General features: G+C 53.1%; 11 protein-coding genes across 11 annotated transcripts in view; 4 read left to right on the top strand and 7 right to left on the bottom strand. All coding sequences in view use genetic code 12, as the record gives it.

Annotated features, from left to right (window-relative positions):
* Positions 1 to 31, top strand: part of DIURU_002269 (uncharacterized protein) — a gene marked incomplete at both ends in the record, with an annotated part of 3,427 nt that extends 3,396 nt beyond the window's left edge. Inside the window, one exon of the mRNA XM_034154901.1 lies at positions 19 to 31. Coding sequence (XP_034012963.1) covers positions 19 to 31 — 13 coding nt within the window. The remainder of the gene's footprint in view (positions 1 to 18) is intronic.
* A 64-nt stretch (positions 32 to 95) lies between these two features.
* Positions 96 to 1,862, top strand: BNI1 (formin; the record flags this gene model as incomplete). The annotated part of the gene is made up of 1 exon (XM_034154900.1): positions 96 to 1,862. The coding sequence occupies one exon, from the start codon at positions 96 to 98 to the stop codon at positions 1,860 to 1,862; it is 1,767 nt and encodes a 588-aa protein (XP_034012962.1).
* A 406-nt stretch (positions 1,863 to 2,268) lies between these two features.
* Positions 2,269 to 3,714, top strand: DIURU_002267 (uncharacterized protein; the record flags this gene model as incomplete). The annotated part of the gene is made up of 1 exon (XM_034154899.1): positions 2,269 to 3,714. One exon carries the CDS (start codon positions 2,269 to 2,271, stop codon positions 3,712 to 3,714), a length of 1,446 nt encoding a protein of 481 aa, XP_034012961.1.
* A 495-nt stretch (positions 3,715 to 4,209) lies between these two features.
* Positions 4,210 to 5,367, top strand: DIURU_002266 (uncharacterized protein; the record flags this gene model as incomplete). The annotated part of the gene is made up of 1 exon (XM_034154898.1): positions 4,210 to 5,367. The coding sequence occupies one exon, from the start codon at positions 4,210 to 4,212 to the stop codon at positions 5,365 to 5,367; it is 1,158 nt and encodes a 385-aa protein (XP_034012960.1).
* A 93-nt stretch (positions 5,368 to 5,460) lies between these two features.
* DIURU_002265 (uncharacterized protein) lies at positions 5,461 to 6,276 on the bottom strand (the record flags this gene model as incomplete). Its single annotated transcript, XM_034154897.1, has 1 exon — positions 5,461 to 6,276. The coding sequence occupies one exon, from the start codon at positions 6,274 to 6,276 to the stop codon at positions 5,461 to 5,463; it is 816 nt and encodes a 271-aa protein (XP_034012959.1).
* Positions 6,277 to 6,998: 722 nt separating this feature from the next.
* CAR1 (arginase) lies at positions 6,999 to 7,943 on the bottom strand (the record flags this gene model as incomplete). The annotated part of the gene is made up of 1 exon (XM_034154896.1): positions 6,999 to 7,943. One exon carries the CDS (start codon positions 7,941 to 7,943, stop codon positions 6,999 to 7,001), a length of 945 nt encoding a protein of 314 aa, XP_034012958.1.
* A 528-nt stretch (positions 7,944 to 8,471) lies between these two features.
* Positions 8,472 to 10,250, bottom strand: DIURU_002263 (bifunctional triglyceride lipase/lysophosphatidylethanolamine acyltransferase; the record flags this gene model as incomplete). The annotated part of the gene is made up of 1 exon (XM_034154895.1): positions 8,472 to 10,250. One exon carries the CDS (start codon positions 10,248 to 10,250, stop codon positions 8,472 to 8,474), a length of 1,779 nt encoding a protein of 592 aa, XP_034012957.1.
* Positions 10,251 to 11,030: 780 nt separating this feature from the next.
* DIURU_002262 (uncharacterized protein) lies at positions 11,031 to 12,599 on the bottom strand (the record flags this gene model as incomplete). The annotated part of the gene is made up of 1 exon (XM_034154894.1): positions 11,031 to 12,599. The coding sequence occupies one exon, from the start codon at positions 12,597 to 12,599 to the stop codon at positions 11,031 to 11,033; it is 1,569 nt and encodes a 522-aa protein (XP_034012956.1).
* Positions 12,600 to 13,881: 1,282 nt separating this feature from the next.
* On the bottom strand, positions 13,882 to 16,257 carry DIURU_002261 (uncharacterized protein; the record flags this gene model as incomplete). The annotated part of the gene is made up of 1 exon (XM_034154893.1): positions 13,882 to 16,257. One exon carries the CDS (start codon positions 16,255 to 16,257, stop codon positions 13,882 to 13,884), a length of 2,376 nt encoding a protein of 791 aa, XP_034012955.1.
* Positions 16,258 to 17,904: 1,647 nt separating this feature from the next.
* CWT1 (Cwt1p) lies at positions 17,905 to 19,578 on the bottom strand (the record flags this gene model as incomplete). Its single annotated transcript, XM_034154892.1, has 1 exon — positions 17,905 to 19,578. One exon carries the CDS (start codon positions 19,576 to 19,578, stop codon positions 17,905 to 17,907), a length of 1,674 nt encoding a protein of 557 aa, XP_034012954.1.
* Positions 19,579 to 20,279: 701 nt separating this feature from the next.
* DIURU_002259 (uncharacterized protein) lies at positions 20,280 to 21,848 on the bottom strand (the record flags this gene model as incomplete). Its single annotated transcript, XM_034154890.1, has 1 exon — positions 20,280 to 21,848. One exon carries the CDS (start codon positions 21,846 to 21,848, stop codon positions 20,280 to 20,282), a length of 1,569 nt encoding a protein of 522 aa, XP_034012953.1.
* Between the last annotated feature and the right edge of the window lie 886 nt (positions 21,849 to 22,734).

Raw genomic sequence — 22,734 nt, 5'->3', positions numbered from 1 at the left:
CTCCTCCACCTCCTCCAGGACCTCCTCCTAACCTTGGCGGTACTCCACCACCACCACCTCCCCCGCCGCCTCCACCTTTACCTTCCGGCCAAAAAATGTACCGCACCAACGCCGACGATGCTCGTCCTGCTCGCCCGCTTACCATTTTCGACAAATACCCTCGTCCCAAGAAGAAGCTTAAGCAATTGCATTGGGAGAAACTCGATGTGGGAAGCATGGCTCAGTTCTGGAACCAGCTGTCTCAAGACCTGATCATTCTGGAGTTACAGTCTAAGGGTGTATTGGACGAAATCGAGATCATCTTTGCCGCTAAGGACGTCAAAAAACTCGCCACTGTCAAGAAGGAAGACCTCAACAAGATTCTGTTCTTGCTGCGGGACGTGGCGCAACAGTTTGCCATCAACTTGCACCTGTTCAACGCCTGTACTGACGAAGAGCTCATCGCCAAGATCTTGCGCTGTGACGACGACGTGGTGTCCAACGGCGCTGTGCTTGAGTTCTTGGGCCGCGACGAAGTTTGCGACATCTCGAACTCGCTTGCCCGCAATTTTGAGCCTTATCTGACCGACTACACCACTGGCGGCGAAGTTGCCAAACCGGAAAAGGACCCCCGCGAACTCCAGCGTCCTGACCGCATCTACTTGGAGCTCATGTACAATTTGCAGCACTACTGGAAGCTGAGAGTGCGTGCGCTTACCGTGGTGCTGACCTACGAGAAGGACTACGACGACACCGTACACAAATTGCGCCAGATCGATACTGCTGTCGACAACATCAGAGAGCTGAAACACTTACGCCAAGTGTTTGACATCATCTTGACGGTGGGTAACTACATGAACGACCACACCAAGCAGGCCAAGGGGTTCAAGCTTTCACTGTTGGCACGTCTTTCGTTCATTAAGGACGATAAGAACTCGATGACTTTCTTACACTACGTGGAAAAGATTGTTCGCCACCAGTACCCGGAAGTGCTTGGCTTCTTAGACGATTTGGCCAAGTGTGTCGAGATCGAGAAGTACTCCATCGAGACCATCGAAACCGACTGCCGCGACTACCTGGCCCTGGTACGCAACGTCCAGCTGCTGATCGACATCGGCAACTTGCTGGACTTGAACAAGTTCCACCCCAACGACCGGGTGCTCAAGGTGGTGCTTCCGATCATGCCCAAGGCCAAGCGGAAGCTGGAGCTTCTCCAGGAACAACTGACGTGCACCGTGCGCGAGTTCAACAAGCTCATGCGCCATTTCGGCGAGGACGCGCTGGACCCGTTCGTGCGCAACTCGTTCTTGCTGAAGTTCGCTAATTTCGCCAAGGACTTTCAAAGAGCCCAACGGGAGAACTTGGCGAGGGAGGAAGAGATCAGAATCTACGAACAGCGCAAGCGGGCGTTGGAGAAGAAGCAGCAGCAGTACGACAGCTACGACGCCGCCGACGATGCCGAGGAGCAGGCTCCTGCGGACAACGTCATGGACACGTTGCTCGACCGGTTGAAGAAGGCAGGCCCCGCTAAGGAGACGCTGCTGGCCCGCAAACGGGCCATGCTCAAGAAGAAGATGCTTTTGGAGCGGCTGGTGCCTTTACAGGAGGAAACGCCGCCCCAGCTGCCTTTGGACGACGATATTGGTACCGACGACGCTGATACCACCGTGGGCACCGCCGACACCACCGCCGACACTATCGGCACCGCTGCCGACGACGACGACTTGGGGCTGAGAGCACGTAACTTGCTCCAAGAGCTTCGCGGGGATGCCCCTGAAGCTGCCAACGGCAAGATGACTGCTGCTCAAAAGTTCCGTCAAGAACGCCGCCGGCAAAAGATCCAGTCGCCCGACGTGTCCATCACCGAGGACGACACATCTTAGCACATTTTAAACTATACATATATACATCAGCATGACTGAATACACGACGTCACGATTCAGAGACATATAGTAGGCGGTAAGCAGGTATTCAATTGAGGCAACTTGTACTGGTTCAGCTACCAAGATTAGTCATGGAATAGCACAAAAAGTGTCTGGAACACAAAATGATGAAAGGATGGGAATGCTTCTGTGAAATTGTGATGTCAGTTGGGTCAGAAGTACTAAGTATTTTCTTTAAATACAAGTCTGGGCCATTTTGGCTTGATTTCAGCACCCGGGATAAACTGATCGTGAGATTTCGAAATTTCGAGATTTCGGGTTTGACACGACCTATTTCACAAATTCACCAAAACACACGACTGCTTTTCAATGTTATCACGGGCTCACAACCAGGCGGTTTTTCACGATGAAGACGTGCTACTATGAGCTTCTTGGAGTCGAGGCTTCCGCCTCCGACACCGAGTTAAAGAAGGCTTTCCGACGTAAAGCGCTCCAGCTCCACCCTGACAAAAACCCTGATGACGTCGAAGGAGCCAACGCCCGTTTCGCCATCGTCCGCGCCGCCTACGAAGTGTTACTGGACCCTCAGGAAAGACTGTGGTATGACTCCCATAAACTGCTGATTTTAAGGGAAGATGACGAGGTGTTTGACGATGAGCCCCAGACGGTGCTTCCCACGATGCTGATTGACGAGTTGATGAGGTACTTTAACCCAGTATTGTACACTCAAGTCGACGACACGTTAATGGGATTCTATAAGGTAGTGGAGCGGGTATTTGACCGGTTAGCCAAGGAAGAAGTGCAACACGGCAAGCACCAGAACCTCCCTAAGTTTGACACTTATAAGGATGATGATGGTATGGCACTGGAAGACTATTGTCTCTATAAGAAATTTGGTAATTCTCACAGTGATTATGTGAGCCACACCAGAGAATTCTACAACCAGTGGTCCCAATTTCTGACGGTCAAAAGCTTCAATTGGAGAGACGAATACCGATATCTGATGGCTCCTGATCGGCGTACCCGTCGACTTATGGAGAAGGAAAATAAGAAGATCAGGGACCAAGCTCGTAAGGAGTATAACGAAGCGGTACGGAGCTACGTGCTGTTTATTAAGAAGCGGGATCCCAGAGTGAAACAAGGGGTGGAACAGGCAGAGAAGCAGCGCAAAGCTAAACAACAGCAAGAGTTCAGAGAGCAAACGAAGCAACGACGGCTCGAACAACTCATGGCCACGGGTAAATTTGAGGCTCAGGAATGGCAGACAATGACGGCAGCTGAACTTGAAGAATTAGAGGACCTTTTGGAGGATGAATACAATGTACTGACAGAACTGGAGTACGCGGAATCTGAAAATGAGCCTGACCAGTATGATGAGTACGAGTGCATTATCTGTAACAAAGTGTTCAAGAACGAGAACCAGTTTGTCCAGCACGAACAGCTGAATAAGCACAAGAAGGCGGTGAAGAAAATGCAATGGGAAATGAGAAAGGAAGGGCTTGAGTTAGGGCTTGATGACGACTTTGTTGATGAAGGTGATGAGTTAGCGGATGAGGAGCAGGAAGAGGTGAAGGAGGAAAAGGAGGAGTTTAAGCGGGAGGAAAACGAAGTCGACGATGTTATGGCTGCAGAAGAGATGGCATCACTTAATGAAGATGTCCAGGAGCTTAACGGGAAGACCAACACCGAGGTTCCCGTGGTTGAGCTTAGCCAGCTTGAAGTGGACGACGACGTTGATCCTGATCTCATGGGGCTGCTTCAGAACTCTGATGCCGATGACGATTGGAGCACTCCGAATAAACGTACGGAGAAGGGGAAACGGAAAAAGGAGAAGCGAAAGAAGAGGGGTTGAGGGTAGTTAGCATAACTGTATATTAATAGCATTCCATACCACAAAGCAATTGGTCAGATAAATCATTCATTAGTCAAGAGTATGTCATACGATATATCAATCAATCTCGGACAAGTTAAGACATTTTAGGCATCAGTGTGCAAATCAATCATTACTTTGATCGAAGTGGATCACTACCCACTTGAGTACCCTCTTCTGTGGATGTTATACAGGGTGTACAATATACGAGGCACGTGTTGAATGGAGTTTACTCTTCTGTGTTAGTAATTCACAGTATAAAACTGAAACTCCACAAGAATCTAATCAAACAATAAAACTGTTACAGTCTGGTAATGTCGGTGGGGTCCGGTATTTGAGTCATCATACCCAAAACCCCCGAGGCAGCCGGGATTAGCGACGTCTTTTCGGGCTTAAGCGAGCGCGCGCACAAGATCCCATATAATCGCCCATCTCCTCCCCACACTTTTCAACACTCACCCCATATTAAACCAGACAATGCTTCGCTCATTACGGTTTCTCCTGGTGCTGTCACGCACCACCATCAGCCCGTCGAAAGGCTACTCGTTGCGAGCCCCTACGGACTTCGCTCCCAAGCTGGTGGTGGTATTTTCCACCCCACAGAACATCAAGCACGTCATCATGGAACTGGTGGAGCTGATGAAACAGGGCGTGCAAGTAGTTGTTGCTGGTGTCGACACCGTCCCGGGGAACCAACGCAACGGGGTGCTGGAGTTGTGGATGGACGAACCGCTCAAAATCGGCCACTTCAAGGAGTTGGACTTAGCCGAACAATACCCGGAGCAACAGGTGCACACCCACAACGGCGAGGTGTGTATGCTGGGCCACTCCCACCAGCACCAGCACCAACACACTCACGGGGGCGAGCCGTGTTCGGGGTCTCACTCCCATGGCGAAGAACCGGCTGCAAACTCCTACAACTGGCTGAAACCTGATGGCTCAATTACCATCAACATCGGTACCACCCACACCACGTTGGCGCTTGCCAACACGTTGTTTGCCACCCAGTTTGCCAACACGATGTTTTTCTTGGAAAAGGGGCACCCGAAACAGGGGCAGGTGTTGCTGGAGCTTGAGATCACGTTGCCGTTCCAGAAATCTACCACGGTGGTCCACGACGAGTGGGAGCCATTGTTTGATGGCAAGAAGATGGAGATCACCCTGGTGGCAGGCAACTTGTTGAAACAAGTCGACGGCCAGCTGTGTGCCGGTTTGCTTCAAGGCAACGACCGCTTGATGCTGGCGGGCAAGGAGCTGGAGGTCTACGTCAAGATCTTCCCTAAGGACGGGTCCGAGCCGCAGAGATTTAAGTGTATTGCTTCTGGAGGCGCCTGGGGCGCCAAGAAGGATATCGTCGCTTTGAACCCTGAAGCCCAGCCCCAGCGGGGCGACAAGGTGCTGTTCTATGTACTTTCGCCGGAGAAGAAGGCGGTGCCGCCGACAGAGCTGAAACATTTCGGCGTGATCCTGTTTGAGTGCCTGCCTGAACAGCAGAGCTTTGACCCGCCCAAGCAACCGGAACAGACGCTCACCCACGTGTTTGGCGCTGGCTCCGAACAGGGGTTTGTCACCAACGGCATCATCCACGAGCTGAGCGGGGAGACGGTGGTGATTGCCACCGAAGAGTCGCCGTAACCCCAAAAAGAAAATAACACCTTTAAATTAAATAGGCAGAGAGTGTATTCACAAACATATTAAACACAGTTTCCCAAACAAACCAAAAAGGATTTAAGCCGTCTTTTCCGAGGCATCAGCCTTTTCCAGCTGCGACGCACCGGCACCCGAGGCACCCGAGGCACCCGACGCCGCGCCTTCCTGTTCGCCCTTCTTCAACTCGACCAACCGTTGGGCTTCCTTGTACACTTCCTGGACGTTTTGGGCGATGTTCTGGTAGAACTCGTTGATCTTGACCCCGTAAGGCGACGACGCCGCCTGTTGCAAGTACTGCGAGATGCGGGGCCCGTACTTCTTTTGCCACGCTTCCCAGGTCTCTTGGCCCTGCTTGAGCTTCTGGTTAGCCAACGAGTCCGGGTCGGACGAGTGTATGTACTTTTCGTCCAATTGGGTCAAAAAGTTCTTGAATTTTTCCAGGTAGCCGTTCTTCTTGTCCTGTTCCAACGCCTGCTGGATGATGTTGTCGCCGATGATGTAGCCGTTGGCCAACAACTGCGCCATGATCGCGTACTTGGGCTTTTCCTCCTGGTCGACGTCGTCGTAGTTTTTGTCGCCGGTGACGGTGGCCTGGATCTTGTTGTCGTCGGTAGCTTGCGCCAGCGAGTGGTCGTAGCTGGGCGCCTTATCGGCAGCAGCGTCGCCGGTGTCCTCCTTCACCTGGATGGGGAGGCCATCGAGCTCGGCATCGTTCAACAACAACGCCGTCAGCAACGCCTTGGGCAGGGCAAACTTGACTTCGAACGAGTTGAACTTGGCGTCGTCGGACTTGAGCTGGGAAACCAGGGTCACCTGACCGCAGAACGAGAAGAAGTTCTCGAGCTTTTCCTTGGACACCGAGGTGGGGACGTGGGAGGCGATGATTTGCGACATTGGCAGGCGGGGACAATTAGGGTTGTGGTGGATATTTAAAGAGGAGGGGCGGGTTTTATAGGTTTTGTGTGGCGCGCACTGGCGGAAGCCGCGTCCAGAGAAGCTCAGGGGCGCATGTGATACTGCACGTAGAAGGTGGCGACACCCCATAATGAGGTGGTCAGTAGCAATCGACCGAGGCAGTGCTGCTTTGCCGTGGAAGGTGCTGGGGGCAATTGTAGCAGGGCGAAACATGAAGACAATTGCTGGGGTCACCGACGGGGTGGGGTGACGGCGCTGCGGGGAAGCTCAATGGGGAAATAGTGGGCAGTTTCTGGCATTTATTGCCCTTATCAGAATATGCGCACCCCACGGGGAGCTGCTGCCGAGAATGTCTGTCGGCGTCGGAAGTGTCGGAAATATCGTAACCGACGGGACTACTGAAAATGGTTATTGTAGGGTACATTGAGCCGGTAGACAACTGCTTGTGTTGTCTACACGACGAGCCATCGGATTCTATTTATAGCCTTGTGTGAACATATGGATACACACTCATCACTGAAAGACTTGATCGATGAGATGTATCAAGACAACGTGGATGCACATTGTGTGGTCTGCAAATTTCTAATCTTGAAGCGGAATTCAAGAGATGCTCGGTGAAACTTAACGCTAATTATGTCCTTTGATATGTAGACCTTCCAGTTATCTAAATTACACGTTTATTGGATGCTGTACTCGTCAATCTATAAGAGGGTTTGGCCCAAGGCACAGCGGCCGATGGCACACGCGGCCAGCACGGTGTTGTGGAGCTCGGCGGGGGTGGCGGCAAGCAACGGGTTGAGCTCGACAATGTCCACCAGCAGCAAAAGACCCAGCGCCGCCACTTCCTCGGCGACAAACAAACCCTCTCTAAGCAGGAGACCGCCTTCTACTCTGGTACCAGTGGCGGCGACGACGGAAGGGTCAATGGCGTCAATATCGTACAGCATGTGGACAGGGCAATCGCGATTGGGGTTGACGGCGTCGAGCGCCATCTCCACCACTTTGCCGATGCCGTACTTGTCGACGTGGTACATCAGGAAGGCGGGAATGTTGTATTTCTTCAAGATTTCCTTCTCGCCGGCGTCGACGTCACGGAGACCGATATAGGCAATTTTGTTCGGCTTAAGCGTTTGCGGCACCCACGAGAATTGCGGCGGGTACAGCTCGGTGTCGATGCCCATGACAAACAGCATGGGGCACCCGTGCAAGTTCCCCGACTCGGTGGTCTTGGGGGAGTTGATATCGGCGTGGGCGTCGATCCAGAGGACACAGGTGTCCGGGTTGTGGCGAAGCGCCGCGGCGACGGTGGCGGTGCCGAGCGAGTGGTCGCCGCCAATGGTCACGGGCATGCGCTTGTTTTCGAGCGCCGAGTACACGGCCTCGTGGATGAGGCGCCCCAGCTCGGCGACAAGGGTAGCGTTCTTGACGCCAAAGGCGTCTTTATCGTTGGTCTTTGCCTCTTCGAAATGGGTGTCCTTCAACGGCTCGGAGAGCTCCGTCTCCCACCCGAGCGCCTCGAGCTGTTTGTCAAACCCAGCATCAAGCATGTACTGGGGCCCGAGCTCGACGCCGCCCTTGGGCTGGCCGCCCAGGAACGGCGCGGTGACGATGGTGGCTTTCTTTTCAGGGTGGAACTTGTACTCCATGGTGAATACTAGGCCTCAGATAAAGGGACAATCGCCGCCCTATATAGTGCTGGCATCGGTGGCTTTTCGTGACAGGTGCCGTCGGCGTCACCTGCTGTTAGCGATCAGGTTGTGCGCGGAAGGCGCACCGCGCCCGACCTAAGTTTGATCTCCGAGATCACTACCATGATGAAAAGCTATGACCCGCCAAGCCCCGTGACCGCCGTCGACGAATCCAGAAACTCTCGGTGACAGCAGTTTAAGGATGGGTGTCATCATCGGTGCTTTTTTTGGTGGAGTTTCCGAGGCTATCTCCGTAGTTGGCGTTTGCCGTGATTAGCCGTCGCTATCAGTTTCGCTTAAGGGCAGTGGTGACCGTGCGGGCAGGCGCACCCGCTCGTTTGCAAACGGCAGCTGACCCCGGCGAGCGTGCGCGGTAAACGGCGCCAGTGCATTTGCAGCCAAGGAGGGGAGGCGACACCGTGCAAACATCGGTGCTGCAAACATCAGTGCTACAATAAATATCTATTAGTTAAAATGCAATATTTCTTACCCCTTTCTGTGTTTGTGGTAAAGATCATCAAGGGCAAACTCAATCAGACACCGGGTCCAGAGTAACGGGAACAACGGCCACACCAGGCGCTCGCCCACAAAGATCCAATAGGGGATGTTTTCCATCGATTTATGAACGTCGAACACGCGAGAAAAGTCCCGCACAAGGTAGCGGAGCTCGGGGACAATGGTCACCTCTCTGATCAGGGCCAACAGTTGCATCGACGTTGGCTTCTCATCGATAAAGAACCGTTTCATCATATCCCCCAATATCCCCAATTTGTTCATTACTTGGAGCCTATGTTGGATCTCGAGCCCCGCCACCTGCTTAAACCGTTTGACCAAGTTTAGGTGGCTAGTCTTGTACTTTTCCAACTCCACTAGCGCTGCGTGGAAGTTCTCAGAGGTGGCGCTGGTGGTGTGGTCGCTAGCGTGCTTTGGCAGTTTAAGGGCTTTCATCAGCTGATGCTTCAAGTCGTTGGAGATTAACGGTGCCAAATAGGGACGGGCGAGGGAGATGACAAAGTGGTTGACGTTGAATAACTCGGTAAGTCGAGCGTAAGGGGTATGGCCCAGTAGGTAGTTGGCAGCGGCGTTGGGTCCACCAAAGTATTGCTGGTTATACGACACGTCCTGCGGCTTTAAAAAAGTGGTTTCCAACTCTGGATTGCGAGGGACGATGTCATTATTGAAGTCTTTGACGTAGAGACACACGTTATCTGATAAGACACCGGTACCTATCAGGGCGTAGATGGCGGTCCAGATAATCACATTGGGAGCAGTGATATAATTGAGGAGAGGTGGCACCAGTTTATTGGTCGGGTGGATGACGATATTGAGGATTTTTTCCGTTCTCAAATACGCTTCCTCAAAGGTTAAGTCACCCACTTGGTCGCGGACAAATTTGAGGAAAAGCAAGATATCCTGCGAGTACCCCTTTTTCACCACGTTATCGATGACGCTACCGTATCTCTCATCAACGTCGTGGTTGAGGCGGTCGACATTACCCATAACTTTACCGATATCGAGCAAAATGGGTACGAGTTCGTCGTCGACAAGACACCCGACCAACGACGCCACCGCCGCTCCCACGGCGGAACCACCGATGATTCTGGGTAGAAGACCTTTGAAATAGAGAGCTTTGACCACTCCCAAGTGGCACAAACCAAATAATGAACCCCCTTGGAGCAATAACGCCGACAGCCCAAACAGTTGTCTAGCATCATGGAAGAAGTCAAGTTTAAGCTGCTTCAGGTTCATGATATCGGTATCGGCCAAGTCCATCAGCTCCAGCAAGTACTGGAGGCACTCAAGCACCTCATTCACGTACTCTTCAATCAAGTATTTGGTGCCCAAATACGCCTTTAGGTAGAGCCTCTTTTGAGCAATACCGCCGAAGTTGCGGATGAGCCCCAGCCGCAACAACAGCATCAACTTGAGGACTTCGTCGCCGTCTCTGGCTTCCCTCAAGTTCTGGATGCGGTCGTTGATGAGCATATAGTCGTAGTGCCTCAGGATGAAGTTCTGGCGCCACAAGTTCATGTTAGTCAACCGGTCGATCTCGGTGACGGTCAGCTTCCACTCATGGAACGTCTCGACGTTTTTCAACCGCGTGATCAGCTCCTTCAATGGGTCGTGGCGGTCAAACACCATCAGGTAGCACTGGCGGCACCAGAACAGACACACGTCGGAAATGAAGTCGATCAACACCCACACGAACGCCGGCATGTGGTTGAGCACGGCGGCACACACTGCGAACGCGAGCCGGAGCAACATTCGGGCACGGGGGTGTCAGGCTGGAGGCGGTAACGGGAGGGTATCTCGGAGTCGCCGGGGACTATTGGCATGTGAGTTGGTAACACCTTAGCCAGCCGCGATAAGCTGGAGTGCACGTAAGGCAGGCCCCGCAAAAAGCAAAGTTTTACGGGTTGGGCCGAGGCAGAAGAAGCTAGCAGAGCAGGGGGCAGGAAATGGTGTGATGGGGCCACACGTGTAGCCAGTTGAAACTGCCTGAATAAACGTAGGATTTGCAAATCAATGTTGGACAAATTCCTGGGTTTCTATAGTGTGTGACCATGGTTGCCGCGAAGTGACTAGTCACGTAAATAGTCTTGAGTGGGTCAAAGTCGAGAGTATGTGCTCTGGATTGCTTTCATTATCGATTATTTGTCTGTGGTGGAAGAATATAGACTTCATTAGCTCTTAATAGTCTAGCATTTAATAGTCTAGCACTTAATAGTTTAGTATTGAGCACCAAATTTGGCATGTAAGGTAGGTGAAAGCTATAAACTTAGAGGATGCGTCGATTTAGCTAATGACTTCGATGTGTAACTAGAACATCATCTAGTCTTAGAAGTACGTTCTTATGGGCCCCTTCAAAGTATGAGCATTTAACCCTTAATGATGATAGTTTCCGTCACAAGATCGTGTCAGAGTGATTTTAACTACACACTTGATATCTTAATCGGAAGCCCTCTCAAAGAGGTGGCTTGCCCATGGCTTGATGTCTATTAATATCACTATACAGGGTGTGTATCTATAATTAAAGGTTTATGTTTATGTCTTGTTTTCCCGATCAAAGTCGTATCCCCGGGCCACACCGCCTCTCCCCTGTTCCACCACTGCCCCCTCTTCATCATAATCTTCATCATCCTTCCAGTCACTGCCCAAACCAGTCCACGCTCTAGTCTGCAAATGCGCTGCCAGCGTCAGCACCGTGTTCTTAATCGTCATCGTCGTCGAGAACTTCTTTACGAGCTGGTGGGCGTCAGAGGCAGTTTCCGTGATATCATCGGCTTCGGCAGTAACCTGTAAATAAGCCTGTTGTCTTAACGGTTTGGACTGGACAAACTTACCGGTAACAGGGTCAAACTCCGGCTCTTCATCGGAGTAGTCCTCATCGATTTCGCGGTCTTCTTCAGCGTCTTCTCCCTCCGCAAGTTCCTCGAGAACGGAGCGGTAGTCGGTCACCCACTTACCCGTCCATGTCATCTCATCCTTCAACGCTAACATCAACTCGTAGGGAGTGACGATCGGCTTGAAGTACTCGTTATACTCGTCCAAAATGATCCCCTGGTGGTCGCACCCTACCACGCACCACACGTCAATCAGCTCGTAATTGGCAAGCTTGGCCACGTTGGGTTTACCGACAACAAACATATAATGCTTTTTACCCAGTGCTTTCACTTTAGCCGCTAGAGTATCGAGTAATTGGCGAGTATGAGCAAGTGAAAGAGTATTGAGCAAAAGCCCCACGGTAGCCGCCAGCCGGGCTTTGTGCATGTTCAAATATCTTCGATTGAGACTGGGGACGGTATTGGTGTTCAGTTGAGGGTCGTGGAAGTGGACGTCGGTGAAGGTGGTGGACAATTGGAGCATTCTCGGTGGTTGCGGGTTTCCGAGGTAAAACAAACGGTATGCAGAAAGTTCTTCCAGTGAAGTGATACCGGAAATCACTCGATTAAGTCCATGATAAGCCGATTTGTCAGTGTGAGGTGGGTGTCCCAAAATCTCGGCTTTTGAATTAGGGTCTACACCGACGTCAGCGACCACCACGTCAGCTTTCAGCAATCCTGCTAACTCGTTAAGCTTCCAGGCATATTGGGTATCTCCCATTACGATCAAGGGGGTGTCAGGTTCTTCAGAAGCGTAGTTATCGAGGGCTTTGCTCACTTCACTTAAATCCACTTGAGGACGGCCAAGCACGTAGATAGCCGGCAATGTAGCCACAGGGTTCAAACAGGCATTGCCAAAATGAACTACAACATCAGCATTAACGTGTTCGGCGGCCACTTCATCGATGCAGCAGGGGGAATACAGAGTATCGGCAAGCACCCAGAACTGGCGTCCAGGCACCAATTTCTGGAGGATATGGACCACGGTGGCACTGTCACAGATAAGCTCATCGGGGAACTGCAATGTGACTTTATTGTAGCTCAGATTGGCGATGTTAGCGGCTAATTCCCCAAGCTGGTAGAAACGGGTAACCTCGACCACGTAGTCGTCGTAGCTGTTGTTCTGCGGTAGCAGGAGGTGGTCTCGCGGCTTAGCCGCCTCCTCGTAGCGGGCAAACGTGGTGTCGTCCTGGTAGGTCAGCAACGCCGGTGCCGGTGCCGGTTCCTCCATCGTCCAGTGCTTCGCGATGAGATCGAGTGAGGCCGATGAGATCAGGAGGGGTACACGTGATTTGTGAAGGGTCTGAAGAGCAGGGTAATTGTAGGGATAAGGATGACGTGTTATGATTATTTTGATGTGAAATTGGGGTTGGTTTAGCGTTTTATGGTGTTTGGTGTTACCGCGAATGATAGCGGTGCCAACTGTAATCACCAGTCGCAGAGTATATGAGCCACATTTCTAGAAATAGCTTCCCCGATAACCACAAGTACACCTTGTGGTGTGGAATTTGGGCCAGGTGTCATTGGTTTGAGGAGGCAAGCTGTGAACTTGATCTCTGATGAGGCTATTGACAGGCTTTGCACTCTCATATAGCACCTGACAAGGAAGTGCGATTGACAATTAAACCAGAAATTTCAATCTACACTCGTAATTGAAGGAATTGTCCGTTTATTGATTCTTTATATAGAATTAACCAATGACGCACCATTCCTTGCCGTGGTAGTCCAAGTAGGGCGACCACTTGTGGTCCTTGCCGGCGTCAGGGGTGGAGGAGGGCGATTGAGTGGTGGGTTGAGCAGCCATGATTAAGATTGTTTGTGAGAAGTAGACGACGAGAATTTATGGGTTTATTTATCCTCGTTTGGTGGGATTTAGTGGTAGGGCGTCGATATCCGTTTTCGGCGAGCACAATCAGCTTGAGCGTGAGGTACAGGGCTAACGCAGGTGCTCGAGCATCAGGCGCACCACCTGCTTGCCAATGCCGCATATTCCATGCATATAAAGCCGCTTATTAATCGGACCGACCAGTGGTTAATACGGACGATAGCAAGTCTTTAATCGAGATTGGGAGTCATATGGTGGTGCTGCGGCTTCGCATGATATTTGCAGCCATCAGTGGTTGGCGTGTACGCACTTTACATCAACGAATCTTTCCTTGATGAGACGTTGAGTTGCAGATTAAATCCACAGAGCTATTACAGAGTCAATTGCAACTTCACCCTTGACGAGATTTAGCCGAGTCTCCAACGATAGCTTTGGTTTCAAGATATCAACAATGGATTAGTCAAGTGGCCGAGTAATTTGATGACCGAATGCTCCCTAAAATCCCAATTGGCGAATCTAGCTAATTTTCTGAAAATAGAGCATCACGAATAATTGAGAGTTATCATCACCGCTGATGAGATCATCAATCGATACCCAGTAATAATCGTCCAAGCTTGTCGTGTCTCATTAAAAGCTAATGGCTATGTCTAGTGTCCAGACTGTCGGCAGTTGTCGGGCCTGTCTATGTCTATAAGGGTGCCGGGTCCATCGCTGCCCGCAGGATGTTCATGGCGGCCACGCGCTGGCGGAGGGCGTCGAGGGTCATCAGCTGGGTCAACTCGCGGTGGCACTGGGCGCAGTAGAGGCGCACGAGCTCGCGGGCGTCGAAGTCGTCGGCGTAGAGCCCCGAGTCCCAGTCGAAGACGTTGGGGGAGTGGACGGCGGCGGCGTTGCTGCGGGCAATCTCCGCCTCGACAAGGTGGTGCCACCCGTACTTAACGGCGGCGTCTTTGATGAACGGGTAGTGGTCTATAGTGAGGCGGCAGCGGGAGTGGTCCGGGTGCCACGGGAGTTCTTCGCCGCCGTACACTTTGGGCGCCTGGACGTACGTGATGTCGGTGTAGGCGCATTTGTCGGTGTTGTGGTCGACATTGCGTATCACATTGAAAAGGCCGTCAACGGGAGGGACGGGCAACAGCAGCGTCGTGTAGAGGTACAGGTCGTTGCGCATTTTCAAGTAAGTGATCACCCGCAGCAATTTGGTGGTGATGAAGTGGAGGAAATCGAACTCGTCCGGGGCGAGCTTGTCCGGGGTCACTTCGTAGGCGCGGGCATTGAACTCCGTCTCCGCTGCCATCAAGTTGAACGGCTCCACTAAGAGGATTGCCGGGAGTGTCGGCACCACTGTCGCGAGGGCGCGTGCCGTCGCCGTGAAGCACAAGTAGAGGATGCGTGAGATTAAAGGCATTCTCAGCCCCACCAGCAACAGCTCGTTGGCGAAGATCTGGAACCAGCGGACACACGTGGCGAAAAGGAGCTTCGCCAGCACTACTAGAAGCAGTCCTGGGTCACGGTAGCCCGAGGGGATACGCGGCCGGTAGTGGGCGTCCAAGTACCGGAGCGCCGGAAACGTGTCGTCAGCAAACTCGTCGGCAAAGCGAATGAGACCGGCAAATTTCACCTGCTGGTAGCGTGGCACTTGAGCTCCACCTACGACGTAATCACGGTCTTCTAGCCACGCGCGAAGCCCGTAGAATACGTCTCGAAGCAGGTGGAATAGCGTGACGGGGTAGTCAGGGATCATCAGCTCCAGTCCTCGAGTATAGAGTAACTGGATCATCGTGCGGATTGTCGGTGTAATAGCGTCCAAAGTAGGCAGTTCTGTAGCGATTTTCGTCGCCAAAAGGATGGTACCGCCATACATCGTTTGTAACACTTCATGCTGAGAGTGAGGGTGCAAAAACGTCAGCCACGCGGCAAACAACAGGATTTTCGTCGGGTACTCGATGTGGAGGTGGTCAATCAGGGTTCTTAACGTGCGGATAAGTCTCCCGTAATAAATATATGACCTTTTTAGAAGGAATTTGAGGTCGGTACTGGTGAAGTGGCTAGTGCGCCCGTCGTCATTGGGAAGCTTCAGCGCCACAAAGTAGTTACACTCGTTGAGCAACACGTTGAGCGACCGGTCCATGAAAAACGTCCAGTACACTTCGAGCTTCAGCGCCACTTCGTAGAGGATCCGCCAGTAGAGGTCGCGGTACTTGTTCAGCCACACCGCCTCGTAGTTCTCGTGGATGGTGATGAAGCGGGCGAGCAGCGGATGGAAAGGGTCGGCCACTTTTACCGAGTCGAGCTTAAGCCGCCGCGCGAGCTTGCGGTGGGGTCTAAATTGGGCGGTCGTGGTGATGGCGTGGAGTAACGGTGGTCCCAGTGGCGGCGTCAGCACCGGCGCCTGTTGCGGCACTGATGTTGTCGTTGATGGCGCCGAGTGCGGCGGCGGCGGCGGGAGTTCCGGCAATTCCGGCATTGCCGGCGGATATATATGGCTGTCGCCGTCGCTGGCGGGGGGGTTTAAGTAGACGGCCATGGGGCTGCCGATGCGGGCGTACCACTCGGGGCTCAGCCGCGCCGGCTCGGGCGGCGTGGGGACGCTGGTGGTGTCGTATAAGGGGACGGGGATGGGAACGTAGGCGTTGACGGCGCCGGGAGTGGCGGCGCCGGAAGTGCTCGAGGGAGCGCTGGAGGGAGCGCTGGTTGCGTGAGTAGCGCCAGAAGTACTAGTATTGGCGCTAGTAGAGCCGCCGGTGGCAGTAGCGCTCAAAGTACTGGTATTAGCGCTGCCACTAGCGCCGCTGGCGCTGGGAGCCGGCAGCAATATCAGCGCCAACTCGCGGTTCTCCTGGCGGCGGCGAAGCGCGTGCTTGTCGCGGAGCGCCTGGATCTTGACGGCGCCCATGTCCAAGTAGCCGCAGCGGATCCCCTTGCGGATACAGTTCTGACACAGGGGTAGTTCTTCCATGCACTTTATTCGCCGGCGCTTGCACTCGGGGCAGCCGTCGCGGGAGTTCTTATGGGCCCGGCGGGTTTTGCGCTCAGCGACGGCGCTGAGAGGCAATTCCGTCATTCGAGACTATCGAGAATCTGAAACAATGGGGGCACCAAATGGGGGAGGCGGTTGTTTCACAGCAACGTGGTAATGGCGGTGGGCGGGGTGGCGTAATGCAAGTGAGAGACGGGTGAGGCCGCGGCAGGAACCCGGAGGTGTCACCACTGCCGCTGTTGCTAGGTATATGTACGGTGTCGCGTCCTGCATATAACTTAAGTCAACCCACTACCCGCAACACCACCAGTAGTTGTCAGATGCCATTAATAGGCAAAAAAAAATCGACGTCGGCGCCAGCACTTACGTCACCCGGCAGCGAACGTAACCCCACTCATGTTTCACCCGTGCGTCGACAGTTTTAGGTGGGTGGCGTGCCGCTGCCGTCACTGATGTTACCTGTCACCAGAACCCTGCTTTTTCGGCGACCAAGACGTTGTGACTCGGGGCCTGACCGCGCTACCGCGTATACGGTAATAATGGTCGCCTCCACCATTCGCCGACACTTAAAATACGACCCAGCGCTCGCAATCGTGGAATTATCTAAAGATATCATTTGGTTGTGGCTCCCCCATAATCCGGTATCTCAGGGGCTTGAGCCGTTTACTAATGACCATCAAACCCCCGTTGGGGGCGGGGAAGGGCCCGTTTTTGGTTTTTTTTTTTATCGGGCGATAAGTTTTCGGAAGATCGAGCCGAAGTGTTTTACAGGAAACGTGACACCGCAAAGATCTAAACCGTGCCGGAGACTAACCTAGTTCGATTCAGATGCTGTTTCAGGGATCGCTGTCTGAAATTGACGTCAAACAGTGGGGGCACCCGGCGCTCGCCGTGCGCTGGAGCGACGCATGGGCGCCGGGCGCCGGCCGTTCTCGAACGTCGCGCGCTGCGCCCACACCGCAATGGGGCGCCCCCTGCTGTCGCTGCGGCTGCTGCTGTCGCACTAGCCTCGACCGAAGATTGCTCACTACGAATTTAGGGCCCGCGCCCGGAAATATCACAAAGCAACCCCGCTTAAGATGCGTCACTGCCAATAAAGGTTAACGAACACATAACGAGATAAAACACGACGTAATTTTAATTACGTCTAACGTTGTGGTCACGTGGTGTAGTCACCCCCCGATGACTCATGAGTGTTCACCCTGATTCATCACCATGAATCAGTCAGGTAACTCCGCCAGATTTCACCTTAGATAAAAGTCCGCTGATCAAGGGGCTTAGCCATCTCTTACCTAGTAAGCAATCACCCCGCATCCCTAATAATACTAACGGTCTCAGATTAACATTTACCAGTGATGCTTTCACTATTTTACAGCTCCCGTCTAAATATCTATCCGAAAACTAACAACAGCTAGTGATATATTGTACTGGTCTACAATCCAATCTTTTGAAATTTAGAATTAGGTCAATTTGGAGAAAGTAACCAAGATTTAACGATCTTCAGTGACAGTCAACAGACCATCGTCCAGGTGCACATACACACTTAAGGTAGATTTCTGGGTTCAAACCATCACTATCCATGGACTAGCTTTAGCGCCATGATCACCGAATGGGAGATGGTTCAGCGCAGTATTGATCTACATCTACTTTTGAATAGTTAACGCCTCTAAGCTGTTGTCAATCAATAAATACGTATATTACAACAATAAACCAAGTGTATTTGTCGTCGACCTAAGGGTCGATGGGGATGAAGTTGCCGACGATGCAACTGGGGATGTTGTACCGGTCGCGGCGAATAGTAAACGAGAAACAGCACAGCTTCCGCTTGATACCATCTTTCGTCCGCAAGTTGCACAGCGTCAACACCGCCTTTTGGCCTTTATCGAAGGCGATGGCGCCGTACTTCTCCCAGAAGTTGACGGCGGACTCCTCCGACATCAACTCGTAGATCGCCAACTTGCCGTCCTTCAAATCGTCGGCTTTCACCCCGACTAACAGGGCAAATTCCTTATTACCGCGGTAGATCTCGCCGGTACGCCGCCAGAGACACGCGGGGATCGCCATCGACGTGAATACACGGTCGTAGTCAAGCAACATCCGCTCAAAGCTCTCCTCGACAAGCACGAGGTCGACGTCCTTTAATGTCCGCGCAATCGCCCGGAACGCCGGTCTAAAGATCAGCAACGGCTTCAAAATGCGCTGGCGCAGCAGCACGTTCATGTAGTTGTCCATGTACGCCTGTAAGCGGGCGTACCCTTTGGCGTAGTTGTATGGCTGTAACAACCCGGCCTCTAATTTCGCTTTGATGACCTGTTTAAGCCGTTCCTCGGGGGAGATCTCGGTGGTGGGGTCGGCGGCGGTGAGGAAGAACTTGTCGCGGGCCAGGTCGGAGATCACCGGCTGGTGGCCCGGTGCCATCTGGTTTATCGAGGTCGACAGCGCCTCGGGCTTTAGCAGCACCTCGAGGTCGTTGGGGAGACCGCCGTCGCCGCCAGTGCCGCCATTGCCAGCGGAATTGCCGTTAGTGCCATTATTTCCGTGGGACGTATTATCGTCAAAGAACGCCAGCGGCGCGATGCGGGTACTGCTGGGCGCACTAAGGCGTGGCGTCAAATTGGAGCCATACATCAGTGGCGGCGCCATCAGCGCCATCGCCGCCGCCGCCGCCTGTTCGGCGCCGTTATTATTGTTGTTGTTGCCGCCACCAGGCTGAGGCGTACCCACGTCAAATTGGCCAGAACCAGCGCCAAAGAGGCTGCTCATCACATTGCCGTCGTCGCCTAAAGCGCCATTGACCAAATCGGGGTCGTCAATCATCGACAAAAAGTCGTTAAGCGACGAGAACTCAGACCCCGCGTGCTCCGAGTAAAAGAACGGCTCCTGGTTATACGGCAACGTCTGCAGAAGCACCAGGTTGGCGCGTTTAGGGGCATAGGCGCCTGGCAGCTCGGTGGTGCGTGCCAGAGCTAGAAGCGCCAGGTGGTTGCCGGCGCCCAAGCTCGCCATCAGCGGCGCCGCCGACGCGCTGGCGGCGGGGGCCATCGCCACGGCGGTAGCGGCTGCCAGTGCCGGCACCAGCAGCGTCAGCGGCGGCACTAAGGGCGCCTGTGGGGGGGTGGCAGTGCCCAGCGCCAGCGGCGGGTCCAGCCGCAACGCCGCCGCCTTCTTCCGCTGGCGCTGGTTCAGCGGCTCGTCATAGCAAAGATGGCCAATGCCCCGCTTGATACACCGCTGGCACGGCCTCAGATCGTCGCAAATCATGTGGGAGCGGCGGCAGTAGACACACGCGATCTCGACCTTCTTCTTGCGCTTGCGCTGGGCCAGCAGCAGCCGCCGCAGGGCGTCGGGAGCGCCGGGCGGGGGCGACACGGTCTCCAGCTTGATGTTGAGGTGGTCGTCACCCATCGCGCACTAAGGGTGTGGTGTCACTCACGGTGCGGGGTGAAGGCGTGTGCGGGATAAATAAATAACAAGGAAACCAGGTGCTAGTCAGACTGACAAACACAGCAATCCCTGAGGGGCGTGGACGAGAGCAGGGCCAGGGGAGGTAGCGACGGTCCCGTTGATCGTGTGCGGACCCGGGAAAAGCAGGAAGCGACTCGAGATTTGTTCCGAGCGCGCCCTCCAATGGCGTGTGGGGAACGCGGCTGGGCGACCGACGGACGACAAACAAGATAGACAGGGATATTGTCTTTTTGGTTCGTTGTTGTTTATAATGTTTGATTGAGAGTTTGTGGTGTTTACGAACAACTCAATAGATATTTTCAATTCACAATTTGCGAACCTCCCCCTCTCATAATATCGTATTGCCATGGCTAATAATTTAATTGTGTATATTAGTGACTACCATCGAAGTCAAACCAGTAGCTCATTGTCTAATAGGATTGAGTACTAGTTGCGCCCGTAAGTGATGCTACTAGTGAATTCTCGGTACAGTATAAACTATTTCCAACTAGATTTGAGATAATCAGCAACAGACACCAACTTGTAAAAACCTGATCCACGTTTAAAGACATTATATAGCCTGCTTACTCTGTAATTAGCGTCAACCTCAATAATTTTGTGTATTTTTGAAAACTATCATTAGGTCGTAGACACATATACGTTTAGTCTCGGCGCCACGGCCCCTCTTTCGGGGGGCTGAGGCTCGAGTCTATGCTCACCGAAAGCAGCTTGTTGCTCGGTCGACGAGACGAGAATTGGGAGAGAATCTGCATCGGGTCGGTCATGCGGGGACGAGTGCTGGTAATCATCTCCAGCCTCGTAGCCACGAGGGGAGGCCGTTGGGACGGTTCAGTACCCAGACTGGGCTCCACCATCACTTGCAGTTCCAGCTTACTCACCATTAAGGGTGGTTGCTGCGTGGAACTACTGCCACTGTCCTTAGACGCCATCCAGGGGATAAGCAGGGTGGGAGCCTCGGCCAGCGAGCCCTCCACCACTGCTACTTCATCGCTTGGCGTTAAGGGTACCAGCACCACTGCCATTGCTGAAGAGGGCGCCACAATTTGCGATGGGACGTCGAATGAGCTCTCTGAGGCGGAAATTGCCAGCTCGATATCACTGGCAAACGACGAGCTTGACGAGTCGTCAATGGCGCCGTAGCTTCGAACTGGCAGCGTGCTTTGAAGCACGGTATTGCACAACGGACACAGTCGCCGGAAATTGATGAGCCAGTTGCTTAAACACTTTTCGTGGTAAAAGTGTTTGCAGGGGAGCACGAGCACGCGGGTAGCAAGCGGCGTGTACTTGTCGAGACAGATCAGACACTTGTACGAAGGGAAGAAGTGTTGGTGAGCCACCAATACCTCAATTCTGCTCGGTAATTGGGAGATGTCCACCTGGGACCATTGGCCGTCTTCAACCACCAAAGACACTTCCAGCAGCGGCAACGGCACTGACGTGCCTGGTTTCTGCTTGGTAACACTGAGATAATGCCTAAAATGACGCGCATTCACCATATGGCTGACATTGTAGATGTACACCGGTAAACTCTTCACTGCCTTCATGTTGCGGCGGTTAATTCTCCGATGACGCAAGCGCTGGCCGAGCACCACGGCCAAGTAGAACAAGATCACCAATAGCGGTGGCAGAAGCACCATCAGCAAGAGGAGGGCAAACCAGTTGCTCACCAGCGCCGTGGCGATCTCGGCGACCGCGGTTCCGGCCTCTTTCATCTCCAAGTAGTCGTCGTGAGCAATAAACAAGATCGGCACTTTCACCGACCCGTCCAAATTGAAGGTGTTCGAGTACATGGTGATGAGCCCGCCCACGGGGTCGTTATTGGCGACAATCACCCCCAGCGGCGATAGCGCGAGGACGTGGCGGATTTTCTCGACGAAGGTGCATTTGCCCCGAAGCACCACCACCGTCCGGTTGGCGTAGTTGTCGTCCGGGTCCGGGATCGGAGCGCAGGCGTCGACGGCGGGGTCAAGCACGATAAACTCGGTGCGGAGCGGGCCGGCCAAGAGGGCACTGAACAGGGCGTAGCGGCCGATCACGTGGAAGGGGGTGGCGTCGGCCGTCACGTTGAACTCGATGACAGCGTTGACGGGGAAGAATAGGTTGAATACGCTGTTGATGGGGCTGACGCCGTCGAGGTCCATGCGCCGGCCCACCACGGCCCCGGAGACAAGCGAGAGCCACCACACAGTCCACACACCCAAAGCAAGCATGGCGAACGCTCTAACCAGCGCAAAACAAGCCCAGCAAGCTCAATTAAACCAGGGGGAAGTGCCGCAAGCGGAGCGTGGAGATTACGCTTCGGGGGTGTTGGTGACCGATCAGCGCGCGAACCCCCCCTGCGTGCGGCTTTAGGCCTGGAGCAGCAAAGCGATCACCAAGCGTTAGATTGACCCATAGTGTCGGTTGATCGTGGGATATGAGAAGATGTTGTAGATCGAAACAAAAAGTGAGCGGATCGGACTTTTATGGCCGAAAGCAGCTTCAGGGTGCTCGCGTGTCGAGGGATCCCTGAGTGACCTTAGCATCATCCTATGGTCGTAACATGTTCGATAGTGGCTGACATTGAGTATACTACCTCTGCAAGAAACTGTTTTTGATATGCCAATACGAGCTGGGCTAAACAAGTCTCCGTGAATCACCGGAATAAGGTTCGTCGAACATATCTACTGCATCACTACTAATCTTGACACATCACGTCGTACTTGTAATTACTATATTTATACTTGCTTATCTGACGACATTTATTCGACTGGCTTGCTTATATAAGCTGAATCCAGATATTACACTCGGTATTCAAGTAGTTTAGTCAAACCTCATCAAACCTGGTAATTAGTGCTTCAAATGCTGTTGAATAAACCCTTTTCGAAGCACCAACGTCTTCGATCGTTTTGTCTCACGATCATCCCTTACTATTTGACGTTGGTTGTTACTAATGATGGGCTCATTTGCTACGCCGTTGAGGCTCAAGTTTACTTTGTTGGCTAAGCGTTTGTAGGCATCGACAAGGCAGCAGGGGACTAAAGAATGAGACGAGTTGTAGTCACAGCAATATGATGCCTTATATTGGCCTACAACTTTACAGATACCTCGAAGCGA

The sequence above is a fragment of the Diutina rugosa genome (assembly GCF_008704595.1).
Source record: "Diutina rugosa strain CBS 613 chromosome Unknown scaffold6_size315584, whole genome shotgun sequence".
Classification (NCBI taxonomy): Eukaryota; Fungi; Ascomycota; class Pichiomycetes; order Serinales; family Debaryomycetaceae; genus Diutina; species Diutina rugosa.
The sequence above is the reverse complement of the archived record's forward strand: the minus strand, read 5'-3'. Positions and strand labels throughout refer to the sequence as shown.